Source organism: Hyperolius riggenbachi, chromosome 9, assembly GCF_040937935.1.
Source record: "Hyperolius riggenbachi isolate aHypRig1 chromosome 9, aHypRig1.pri, whole genome shotgun sequence".
NCBI lineage: Eukaryota > Metazoa > Chordata > Amphibia > Anura > Hyperoliidae > Hyperolius > Hyperolius riggenbachi.
Window position 1 is genome coordinate 215,622,132 of NC_090654.1, and position 13,723 is coordinate 215,635,854.

General features: G+C 43.8%; 1 protein-coding gene across 1 annotated transcript in view; it reads right to left on the reverse strand.

Annotated features, from left to right (window-relative positions):
• Positions 1-3,619: 3,619 nt before the first annotated feature.
• The window catches only part of SHQ1 (SHQ1, H/ACA ribonucleoprotein assembly factor), a 215,177-nt gene continuing 205,073 nt past the window's right edge, over positions 3,620-13,723 (reverse strand). The window contains exons 12-13 of the mRNA XM_068253995.1: positions 4,075-4,121; positions 3,620-3,724 (exon numbers count right to left, since the gene is read on the reverse strand). Of these exons, the coding sequence (XP_068110096.1) occupies positions 3,666-3,724; positions 4,075-4,121 (106 nt within the window). The 3' untranslated portion in view covers positions 3,620-3,665. The remainder of the gene's footprint in view (positions 3,725-4,074; positions 4,122-13,723) is intronic.

Below are 13,723 nucleotides of genomic sequence, written 5' to 3' on the forward strand. Positions count from 1 at the left end.
CAGGGTACTCCCCGGGGCACACAGGAAAGGATATGAAGTATAACAAATGAGAAACCATCATTCCCAGCATGCCCTGTTAGTCATGCTGGAACCTGCGGCTATACAACTGCAGCAGGGCCACAAGTCGTCCAACCTTTGCACGCTCTGCGGGTAGAACAGCTTCCGAGCTGAAGTTTTCCTTGGCTGAGCCGAGCTTTACTTCATACAATTCCCTTTGTAACTGAATTCTCTTTCCCAACACCTGCAGGCTGTGAGCTGGCCTCCATCCTCTCCCACTTCTCAGAGAGCAGACAGATCGGAGCTCCCATTCCCCCTCAGCTCCGCCAGCCCCCCGCCACAGCCTGCCTGCTGAGCTGCACACCAGTTATACACATAATTAGGGAATTCGATGGAAAATGAAGCAGATCATTGCGGGCGGCTGTTACATGATGCGAGACGTCTGAAAATTGTACTGGAGGATGGCAGTCTGGGAAATAAAACATAATGTTTGCTTCTGGGTAGCAAGAGAGCTCGGCGCGCTGCGGAAGGCAGGCCACAGCCACAGAGGGATTACACCAAAGAGCTGCTGGTTAGGGTGAGGTCAGCGCATAGCTCCAGGCAACCCGCTACATGGAACATGGCATCTCTCCTGCCTGCCACAGGGTCACTCAAATCACTTTCACCTACTGTGTAACACTGCTTTTTTTTCTTAAAAGAAGGTCAAGATAATACAATAAAAAGAAAAATCAGCATTTAATTCAGTTATGTCCGTAAAAATCGATGGCTAAATGTAGTTTTAAGCAGAGCTACTAAAGACACTGGGGAAGATTTTTCAACACCAGTGCAGAGATAACTGGAGCAAGACTGGTGCAATATTAAGCAGATGTGTGGAGGATTCTGACTGGTCAGATTGTGCAGGTTCTCCGCTTCTGCACTAGATTGCATTGATTTTGATAAACTTGCCCCACAGTTCTTAAAGGACAACTGTAATCAGGGAGTATTGAAACTGCCACATTTCCGATGCAAAGTCTGCAGCAGGTTGCCTCATGATCCGTGCCTACCATACAGATTATGCAGCAATGCAAGTCAACGGATGAAGCAGTAAGTGTAAATGTCGGGAGTGTGGTGCGGCGCACATGCACGAACCGATAGGAATCCCAAAGATGTACGTCCCGAGGAAGCGGCTTACGCCATGAAATGCATTGTGTTAAATAAAAAAAAGTGACTTTTTTTTATAAATAAATTCTACTGTGAGCCTTCTTCTTAAGGTAGGACCAGGATCTATTATTTTATATTGAGGTTTACAGTAGTCTCTTTTTGGGTGCCTCCTGCTTTCGTGTGTATTTTACGTTTTAGTTTTGATTTAAACGCCTCCAGGATTAGAGATGTCTTGATTGAGTGTGGCAAGGCACTCCAAAGGGTAGGAGCAGCATGATAGAAGGCTCTGGCTCCAGAGGTTTTTATTTGGGCTCTGGGGATGGTCAAGGTATTAGATCCTGTTGATCTGAAGCTGTGGGAGGTGAGACTCAGTTACAACAAATCCTTCAGGTATCCGGGGTCTAGGTTGTGTAGAGATTCGAATGCTAGCATGTCTACCTAGCTTATAGAGAATCTGTACTCTAAAATTCTTACAATAAAAAGTATACCATTCTATTCATTATGTTCTCCTGGGCCCCTCTGTGCTGTTTCTGCCACTCCCTGCTGCGATCATGGTTTGTAATTGCCAGTTTTAGGCAGCGTTTACAAACAAAAAACATGGCTGCTAACCAGAGTGTGATAGGCTGAGAGGAGCTTAGTCTGTGACTCACACAGAGCCTGCAGGGGGCATGGAGAGGGTGTGTATAGCTTCTATCCTATCACAAGCTGACCAGCACATTCCTGACTGAGTGCCTGAGCACGACAAAGCTGTCAGAGGAAAGAAGATTAGATTATATAACAGAGATAATGCAGCCACTGTGCAACTAGGAAAGGCTGCAGTAAGACAGACCACATTAGAACAGGTATAGGAACTTATAGCATAGAAGAAATAAGGCTGACAATGTTGTTACAGAGTCTCTTTATGTACTGTACTGTGAGTGAATTCAAATGTGTATCGACTGTGTGGCTATTTGCAGCAATGCCTCTAGCAGCATCACTAGCAGGGGCCCTCTGCCACTGTCAAGTCAAATGACAGCAGCTTTTCAGCAAGCCACAGGGTGCCAGCTTTGCCTCAGAAAACGGTGCCCACAGATATAATACTTTGGTCAGCTGAAATTCAGCGGTTTCAGTTGACAGTCTGTTGTAAGAAAGATCTTTCTCAACTGAAAACCTGTTCCGCATGGTTACATACTTTTGGCTGAGCATCAAGTCAGCGCCATGTTTCATCAATGATGTTACCAAACAGAGAATGGAGAAATGCCACTCGCTGCCTCATCAGCACATCATAGGCCAGAGCTTGCGAGGCTAGGTTCACAGTCGGGCGTTAATTAAAGTCACGCGTTATAAACATTTTTAAAACAGAACAGTGTGCTGCAATAAAAAATGTATGCGCCGCTCACAGTGCACAGGTTGCATTGAGGTATAACATTCTGCGTGAGGCTAAAGTAGTGCACGCAATGCATTATTCTATTGCAGACGTTACTGTCACAGGAGCCCTAGTGGTCAGACCGCAAATTGCCTTCCAATCGGTTTCAGCACACAGACCATGCAAGCTGTGGGCGTGATCTTTGCGCAGAAACCGACGGAAATTTGGGCAGCAGCCCGACCAGAAGGGAGCCTGTGAGGTACGGCACTTACAACTTTACACACTATTTCAGGGTATCTGCCACCACCACTGGTATGGGCCAGTGGACCTGACTGACTGACTAGTCCTGCAAATAAAAAAGGTTAAAACACGCTGTATTCTGTCTGGCTAGTAACAACAGTGTCTCTTCAGAAGTCTGGTTCAGTTTGTGCGGCTGAGAAGCAGGGTAGCGGAACAGTGAATGACTTTGATAAAGTCTTTATTCACTAGCAATATAAATAATTAATACAGACAATTATTAAAATCAACAATTATTGAAACATTAATAGCCAGTATGAAAAATAAAAGAAATAAAAGAAAAATACTTAGTTTCATGGAAAGATGTCCTTTTGTGGGAAGAATCATAAAGTCCTTGGTTTCAAGTTCCGCAAAGTTCTTTGTTTCAGAGCAAAATTCAAAGTTCAGCAAGATGGCCGCCAACCATATGTCCTCTGGCTGGCAGCAGACCGCTCTCATACAGATGGAATTTGGAGGACTGAGGGAAGAGCCCCTTGCAAATACTTTTGATGAAGCTGGTTTGGGGGTGTGGCAACGCCGGCCCCCTCTGAATTACCCACCAATGACGGTTCATTCCCTCTGAGAGATTTTAGGTTTAAACTTATTGTCCACAAAGTGAGGATGGAGGAGCACCCATGTAGAGGAAAAAATGGTTGTGTGCCCAAGCCTTAGATCCCAGTACCATAGGGACCTTTAATCCAATCTACGACAAGAGGCTGGCACCACAAAAATCAAAGTTCAGCTCTTTATTGATTAGTCATTAAGAATGACATAAAGGTCAAAAGATGATAAAAATGGCAATAGCAGCGACAGCCCGCTGTTTCGAGCCTCCTAGCTCTTTCTCAAGCCACTTAGCCATACTTAAAAACATCAACAGGAAGTCCTTATATACATACATATGCGCAGATCAACCAATCAATTCAAAATATCTTAGACCAATGAGAATGCACCATGCAGTAAGCGGACCTGATGGGGAACAAGCATATAAGGCATTCAGCTTACCTAAGGCAGAGTCAGGGTAATGTATTCAGCAGCAGTGCGGGCGGCGCAATAGCGTAGACACATAGCGCGGCGCCATCCATAGACGGCAGTGGAGAGTGACGTCACAGTCACATGGGCCATCAGACCAATGAGCGCAGCGCCCAGCCGCCCTCCAATCCCAACTCACGCTGGGAATCAAAATAGAGCAGCGTACAGGTATCGCAACACACTGTGACTGCTAAGGGAGACAGCACCGCCCACCGCCGCCATGGAAACGCCATAAACAAAAACAGGGCTACAACAGCCCATGTATTATCAGAGAAAACAGGGCTTACCACTCCTGCGCTGAACAGAAACCCCCACATCAGCCAACGGGCATTTGCTGAAAAAGAAAAAATAGAAATTAGAGCAAAATCCCCCAAAAGGTTGCGACTGCAATAGTACATAAGCATTGTTCACCATATACACACACATTAAGGATCCAGACTTACAAGGACATAGCCAAAATCAGTATAGGGCTTCCCCAAACTTTAAATGCAAAAGCTTAGATCGTATTCACGATTCAGGCCCCCATTCCCCATAGCGTTCAATTTCCTAATCCACCAGGCTTCCCTTCTGGCTAGTTCACTAGATCTGCTAAGTCTACCTCTCCAGTTAAGGGGCACACTATCTATAATCTGAACTCTCATTTGGGACACATTATGTCTGGCTTCAGTAAAATGACAGGATACAGCCTGAGTGATGTCTTTATTACGGATAGCAGTTTTATGCCCTGACATTCTAACCTTCAGTGCCTTGGTTGTAATTCCCACATACGCCAAGCCGCAGGGGCATTTAATCAAATATACAACATAGCTCGAATCGCACGTGTAACGACCCTTGACAAAAAATCGTGTACCCCGAGATGGATGCTTAAACGAGCCCCCCTTGACTATGTGACTACACAAATGACAGCCAAGGCACGGGAAGGTACCTATCTGCCGCCTACCGTGGGCCCCCCCATCGACTGGAGGGTCACTCACCTGCACTTTACCTGGGTTAACATTAGGAAATTGATGGTGGAACACTTTGTCCCGTATGGTGGGAGCCCTTTTGAAAGACATCATTGGTGGGTACCTAAATTCTGGTACCCTGGGGAAAGCATTCTGCAACAAATGCCAATGTTTCCGAATAACCTTACTGACCAAGTCACTACTGGTATTATAGGTGGATACAAACGGCATCCGAAATTGTTTGCGTTCAACCCGTCGATTCCGACGTGTGGTGACCAAAGTGCGCTCAGGATAACCCCTTGCTAAAAATTTCTCTTTTAGTGTATCTTTTTGTGCTTCAAGGACAACATTGTCCATGACAATTCTCCCAACTCGAGTGAATTGGCCAGAAGGTATGGCATTTTTGACGGAGGGAGGGTGGAAGCTGTTATAATGTAACAGGGAGTTTCTGTCAGTGGGTTTTACAAAAAGTGAAGTAATGAGGTTCCCCGCCTTTTTTGTGACACATGTATCAAGGAATGTGACCTCACACAGACTGGCATGTACCGTTAGCCTGATCACTGGACAATTAGAGTGCAGCGAGGAAATGAATTCCATCAGGGTCGAATGTGGCCCTGCCCACAAGCAAAAAATGTCATCTATGTATCTCCACCAGCACTTAGCATGCTGGTGGAATAGCGGATGAGTGTATACAAAATAATCCTCATATTGGCCCATAAAGAGACCCGCATAGGAAGGGGCCACACTGCTGCTGAATACATTACCCTGACTCTGCCTTAGGTAAGCTGAATGCCTTATATGCTTGTTCCCCATCAGGTCCGCTTACTGCATGGTGCATTCTCATTGGTCTAAGATATTTTGAATTGATTGGTTGATCTGCGCATATGTATATATATAAGGACTTCCTGTTGATGTTTTTAAGTATGGCTAAGTGGCTTGAGAAAGAGCTAGGAGGCTCGAAACAGCAGGCTGTCGCTGCTATTGCCATTTTTATCATCTTTTGACCTTTATGTCATTCTTAATGACTAATCAATAAAGAGCTGAACTTTGATTTTTGTGGTGCCAGCCTCTTGTCGTGGATAGGTTTAAACTTATAAAATGCCGTAACTTACAAATGATACAAGTCATATTTAGGGGGATAACAGATTCATACTTGTCGGAAAATACAGATAGACATGGCTAGTGCAGCGGACCCAGTTCTTGAGAAGGGTCATACCTCAATAGCCGGACAGGCTATCGCGATGAATTTCATATCAGCACGATGGCCAGATTTTACTGAATAAGACTATATGAATTTTATAGCTGTGTGATGTACAGTCGCCATATAATCGACAAGAAACCATACATCACATGCCTTCAGGTCTGCCCTGGTCGGTGCTGGAGAGTCTGGCTTCCTCAGGGCCCCCCTGGGGAGCCAGCTTCCGAGCCCTTTTCATGGAGACATCTGGCTGTAGGGGGAATGAGCTGGTCCCTGCAGGGAATGTGGCCAGTGTGACATTCCTGAGGGGGGAGGCATTCCTGAGGGGGGAGGGGAATGCTTTGCTCACAGGGGAACAGATCTCTGGTTTTACAAACACAAAGAAGTTGTTTTTGATCGCTTGCACGACTGCACAGATCCGACAGGGAGCGATCAGGAAATCGACTGTTACATAGTTATTTTGGTTGAAAAAAGACATACGTCCATCGAGTTCAACCAGTATAAAGTACAACACCAGCCTGCTCCCTCACATATCCCTGTTGATCCAGAGGAAGGCGAAAAAACCCTTACAAGGCATGGTCCAATTAGCCCCTAAAGGGAAAAATTCCTTCCCGACTCCAGATGGCAATCAGATAAAATCCCTGGATCAACATCATTAGGCATTACCTAGTAATTGTAGCCATGGATGTCTTTCAACGCAAGGAAAGCATCTAAGCCCCCTTTAAATGCAGGTATAGAGTATGCCATAACGACTTCCTGTGGCAATGCATTCCACATCTTAATCACTCTTACTGTAAAGAACCCTTTCCTAAATAAATGGTTAAAACGTTTTTCCTCCATGCGCAGATCATGTCCTCTAGTCCTTTGAGAAGGCCTAGGGACAAAAAGCTCATCCGCCAAGGTATTATATTGCCCTCTGATGTATTTATACATGTTAATTAGATCCCCTCTAAGGCGTCTTTTCTCTAGACTAAATAAACCCAGTTTATCTAACCTTTCTCGATAAGTGAGACCTTCCATCCCACGCATCAATTTTGTTGCTCGTCTCTGCACCTGCTCTAAAACTGCAATATCTTTTTTGTAATGTGGTGCCCAGAACTGAATTCCATATTCCAGATGTGGCCTTACTAGAGAGTTAAACAGGGGCAATATTATGCTAGCATCTCGAGTTTTTATTTCCCTTTTAATGCATCCCAAAATTTTGTTAGCTTTAGCTGCAGCTGCTTGGCATTGAGTACGATTATTTAACTTGTTGTCAATGAGTACTCCTAAGTCCTTCTCCAAGTTTGATGTCCCCAACTGTATCCCATTTATTTTGTATGGTGCTAGACCATTAGTACGTCCAAAATGCATGACCTTACATTTGTCAACATTGAATTTCATCTGCCATGTATGTGCCCATATAGCCATCCTATCCAGATCCTGTTGCAATATGACACTATCTTCCTGAGAGTTGATGATTCTGCACAATTTTGTATCATCTGCAAAAATAGCAACATTGCTCACTACTGCATCTACTAGGTCATTAATAAATAAATTGAAGAGCACTGGACCCAGAACAGACCCCTGTGGGACCCCACTGCTAACAGTCTCCCATTTTGAGTACGATCCATTGACCACAACTCTTTGTTTTCTGTCCATTAGCCAGTTCCCTATCCATGAACACAGACTCTTCCCCAGTCCTTGCATCCTCAACTTTTGCACCAGACTTTTGTGGGGAACAGTGTCGAAGGCCTTTGCAAAGTCCAAGTATATCACATCTACAGCATTCCCAATATCCATATTAGCATTCACTACCTCATAAAAGCTGAGCATGTTAGTCAAACAGGACCTGTCTTTAGTAAACCCATGTTGATGCTGAGAAATAAGATTATTTTCTACTATGAAGTCATGTATAGTATCTCTTAGTAACCCCTCAAATAGTTTGCATACAACTGATGTTAAACTTACAGGTCTATAATTTCCTGGATCAGATTTTTTGCCCTTCTTAAATAATGGGAAAACGTGGGCTGTACGCCAATCCACTGGGACTCTGCCAGTTGCAAGAGAGTCACAAAAGATAAGATAAAGGGGTTTATCTATAACTGAACTTAATTCCCTTAGGACCCGAGGATGCATGCCATCCGGGCCAGGAGCCTTGTCTATTTTTAATTTATTTAGTCTTGCCTTCACTTCTTCCTGCGTTAAGTATTTAATATTACAGTTAGAAGATTGAGACTCTTCTGCCTCTGTAGTTTGCAACAGTGCTGTTTCTTTTGTGAAGACAGAAGCAAAGAAAGCATTTAATAACTCTGCCTTACCTTGGTCATCCACCATTGAGTTCCCATCCTCATCCTTTAGGAGTCCTATACAGTCAACCTTTCTTTTTTTAGAGTTAATGTACTTGTAAAACTTTTTTGGGTTAGATTTGATATCCTTAGTGATTTGTTTTTCAGCTTCAATCTTTGCCTGCCTAATTTCTTTTTTACAATTTTTATTGCACTCCTTATAATTGCTTAGTGCAGCCTCGGTCCCCTCCTGTTTTAAGACCTTATAGGCATTCTTTTTTCCTCTTCATTTTATCTTTAACCTTTCTATTCATCCATAGAGGCCTTTTTTTATTCCTAGACATTTTGTTTCCATATGGGATATACATACTACAGTATTGATTGAGTATAAGATTAAAAGCTTGCCATTTCCCTTCAGTGTCTTCCCCTTGTAGTACATTATCCCAGTTCACCAAACTTAGTGCCTGCCTAATTTGAGTGAACTTTGCTTTTCTAAAATTCATAGTTTTAGTGGTCCCGCTGCCCCGTGGCCTATCAGTCACCAGATTAAACGTTATCATGTTGTGATCACTATTTCCCAAATGTTCTTGAACCTGCACATTTGATACATTATCTGGTCTATTAGAAATGATCAGATCCAGTAACGCATGCCCCCTAGTTGGTTCAGTTACCATTTGAGTCAAGTAATTGTCCTGTAGTGCTGCCAGAAATCTGCTGCTTTTACCAGAATGGGTAGCCTCAATACTCCAGTCAACGTCTGGAAAGTTGAAGTCGCCCATAATTATGACCTCATTTTTACCTGCAGCTTTTTCAATCTGCTGTAGTAATCGCAGTTCTGCAGCTTCAATAATATGAGGTGGTCTGTAGCATACCCCAATAAGCAATTGGCAACTTTTATTTCCACCATGAATATTTACCCAAACGGACTCCACATCTTCGCAATCTTCCTCCATCTCATCGTTGAGGACAGCTGTAAGAGAATTCTTAACAAAGAGACAAACCCCTCCACCTTTTTTCCCTGTTCTATCCCTCCTAAACACATTGTATCCTTTTAAATTGGCTATCCAGTCATGGCTTTCATCCATCCATGTCTCGGTTATTCCCACAATGTCATAGCCTTTGTCATTCAGAATGAACTCTAGTTCGTCTATTTTATTTGCAAGGCTCCGAGCATTGGTTACCATGCACTTTATATTTTTACCACCACATTTACCAATTTTGTTTACATGAAATTGGCTACTTGAATTTTTACCAACCTCCTTAATCTTTACACTGTCCCCACCCCCCTCTCCACCCTCCATAATGATAGGTTCCCACTGTCTTTTTACCTCATCTTGTCTACGTATTGAGACTTTATCCTCCCGCCTCCCCCCAGATCCTAGTTTAAAATCTCCTCCAACCGTTTAGCCATCTTCTCCCCCAATGCAGCTGCACCCTCCCCATTAAGGTGCAGCCCATCCCTGCTGTAGAACCTGTAGCCGACTGCAAAGTCTGCCCAGTTCTCCAGGAACCCAAACCCTTCCTTCCTACACCAATTTCTCAGCCACTTATTTAACTCCCTAAGCTCCCTCTGTCTCTCAGATGTAGCACGTGGCACTGGCAATATTTCAGAAAACACCACCTTAGAGGTCCTTGCTTTAAGTTTATCTCCAAGTACCTGAAAATCATTTTTGAGGACCTTCCATCTCCCACTAACTTTGTCATTGGTGCCAATGTGTACCATGACAGCCAGGTCTTCCCCAGCCCCACCCAGTAATCTGTCAATTATTTCCGCTACATGCCGAACCCGAGCACCCGGGAGGCAACAGACTGTACGGCATTCGCGGTTTCTTCGACAGATTACCCTATCTGTGCGCCTAATAATTGAATCCCCTACCACCAGTACCTGTCTAGCCTTAGCTGCACTCCTATTCCCTTTCTCGTTACAGCAGTCTGCCCCTTGGTTGCTAAGGAGCACATCCTGCTGCAGCATTGCTACTCCTGAATCATCCTCCCCAATATTACGCAAACAAGCATACTTATTAGTGAGGGACAACTCGGGACTAGCCTCCCTGCCACTTTTTCCCCTACCCCTTCTAACTGTGACCCAACTAGCGGCTGCCTCTGCTTCTTGGTCCGGCTGTACTCCACCCTCCTCATCTTCAACGGTTCCATCCAGTGTCTGGATCGTGAGATCCAAGCTCTTCTCCATGTTGTGCATGCTTCTCAGTGTTGCGAGATGCTTATTTAGCTCTGCGACTTCCGCCTCTAACTGAGCAACACGCACACACCCAGGGCAACAGTAAACACCCTCAATCCGCTGATTGTGAATTCTCCAGATTCACCTGCGTTTCTCACGGCTGTTCCGTGACAGTTACAATGTTTGCATATGCATAGTAATGCCTATAGCAGATGCTGAATTGAAAAGATAATCAATACAATCCATTACTTCTGTGATTTTAATATCGCATGCGCCATAAAAAGACGTAACCAAACAACCACATAACTACACAAATTACTGTACGCTTTTCATCTGCACAGCACATGCGCTGTTATGGTGGCAACATTTGGTGGTTTAAAAATGAAAATGATGACAAATCTGCCATAGCTAATTATGACCCAAGCATATGCACCATAACGCAATGCTGTTTAACATGTGTCCGTAATATGTTAAGTGTGACATTGCGTTGTGATTTTGCATTGCGCCATTAATGCTTCACCACAGAGCAATGTCCCACTGTGAACTTAGCCTTAGACACAACAGGGCCAGTGGTGAAGGGTGGGAGGCTACAGGGCACTGAGAGAAGGTGACTCCAGTGGGAAGAGGGAATTAAGAGGCCAGCCCATGCTCATGTAGGGGAAGGGAGGGTAAAAATTTTTTTGCGAAACGGAGATTTTTTTTTCATATATTTGCTGTAAAAGTACAATTATCCTTTAGCACTATTACCATAATGACAGGTTCTCTTGTCAGGATGCAAAACTCCATGGCATTCCACAGACAGATTATGGATTGGCAACGTTTAGGAGTATAAACAGTGCTCGATTATCCGGAATTGTCCGCGCAGAGTGTGAGTGATTGTCCTTTGTCGATCTTGGCTGTGGGATGAGCCTCCTGCTGTGCGTTAGAGTAACAGGCTATTTACAGCCACAGCAGGAGGCCTCTCAGCACATACACAACAAGACAAACATGTCCTAGGGAAGCATTTCTCCTGATCCCAGCGGTGAGGGAAACTTTACATCCTGCCTGCGTGTGGGGAAACTTTCCCTGCACAGCTATGTTATGCAGCTAATCGTCACTCTTGTCACCAGCAATAGCAAACATGCCAGCCTGTATAGGAAACCAAGTCAATTTCTATTTCTGTGCAAGGGTGGTGGGGAATGTTATACTCAGATTGTGAGATGTGTAAGCAGCTCGTTATAGGGAACCTGTTACTCTTGTAAGCATGTTAAGGTGCATACACACTGTTGATGGATATCGCTGGTTGGGACCCGATCCCCTTGGGCGACATCAGTGGGCAGGACTGTTCAGATGCAAAGTCAGCTGTATAGCTAAGGACACGTTCTGGTGCAAATCCGGGTGGGGTTCGGAGGAGGGATGACAGAGAGGCACGTTTTACTTCACACGGGGGAGCAACATGAACAAGGAATCACCCGTCGCACAGGTGAGTTGATCTGCTGGGCAGATCGACTGCAAGTTGGGGGTCAAGGACTACTGTACACACACCTGATTATCGGCTGAGGTGATCACGATTGGTAATGACCACCTCAACAAACTTGAATCAAGCATGTGTACAGGGCTTAAAGCGGAATATAACCCTGCATTTCAACTTTGCTTTAAAACATTATTTACAGGATATTATATGCAACCAGCATTTTTTTTTTACTAGACCAGTATTGGAAGGGTTACACATAGAGCTTTAAAGTTCTGTGGATAGAAATGCAGACGCATCCGAAGTTTAGATAGATACATTTAAGTAAACAGAATGTAACAAGTGTGGAATGTGACACACACTCTCTGACTGTGCAGGAGCTGGAGGACAGCCAGAGAGTGTGTAACATTCACCACTTGTTACATTGTGTTTACTTAAATGTATCTATCTAAACTTCGGATGCGTCTGCATTTCCACCCACGGAACTTTAAAGCTCTGTGTGTAACCCTTCCAATGCTGGTCTAGTAAAAAAAAAATGCTGGTTGCATAGAATATGCTGTAAATAATGTTTTAAAGCAAAGTTGAAATGCAGGGTTATATTCCCCTTTATAAAGACACAGATTTCTTAAAGTGTATCTGCAGTTATAGAAATGGGCACATTAGCAAGTACTTTCCAAATAACAAGCGCATAGAAAAGCACTGCTAGTGGGTCAGAGGCCTAAAAATAGATCACCAATCACAATTCAATAAAGAGAGGGTACAGACAAGGCAGTGAGTGTTGCTTCCTTGTCTTGGAGCTCTGAACTGTCACTTCATGCTGTCTAGAAAATTAAAAAAGCTCTCATTAGTTTGTAGACAAATGTGAGAATAGGGCTTGTTCACACTATCAGCATTTGCTGATTTTTTTAAGCGTTGGCGATTTTGCAAAACACCCTAAAAGCACTTGTGTAATGATTTACTATGACAGTGTTCACGTGTAAGCATTTCGATTTCAATAAATCGCAAACGCGATACGTGTACCATTTTCTGAGCGCTTTGGCTCAATGAAGGGTATAGGGAAATCACAAAGTGCTCGAAAAAGCGCTTTGTATAGCGATTTCCAGAGCCCTTTTATGGATAAATACAGTGTATTTATTCATTTTCGGGTTAAAGAGTTCATTTCCTGACTAACATCAGGAAGTGAAAAAAAATCATTGCTGAGCAAAAGCGCTTAGAAAACCGCTTTTCTAAGCGCAAATCGCAGGGAAAAGCTCTTCACAAATCACAGTATAAGTCGCTCAGCGCTTGTGGTAGCGCTGTCAATTTTTAATGTGAACAAAGCCTTAAAGGATACCCGAAGTGACATGTGACATGATGAGATAGACATGTGTATGTACAGTGCCGAGCACACTAATAACTATGCTGTGTTCCTTTTTTTCTTTCTATGCCTGAAAGAGTTAAATATCAGGTATGTATGTAGCTGACTCAGACAGGAAGTGACTACAGTGTGGCCCTCACTGATAAGAAATTCCCCTTTTTATCTTTCTTGCTCTCAGAAGCCATTTTCTGCTAGGAAAGTGTTTTATAGTTGGCATTTCTTATCAGTGAATGTCACACTGTAGTCACTTCCTGTCTGAGTCAGGACTGAGTCAGCAACTTACATACATGATATTTAACTCTTTCAGATAGAGAAAGAAAAAAAGGAACACAGCAGTTATTTGTGTGCTAGGCACTGTATATACACATCTCATCATGTCACATGTCACTTCGGGGAGAGAAAAGGGTAGGTTTGAAAACAGTGCGGAGTGGGGGATATTAGGGCCTGTAAAATTATGTGTGGCCAGAATTTACCACCGCCCATACTCAATGCTCATATATCTACTCTCTGTAGTAATACATGTGCCCTGGACAGCTTTTAG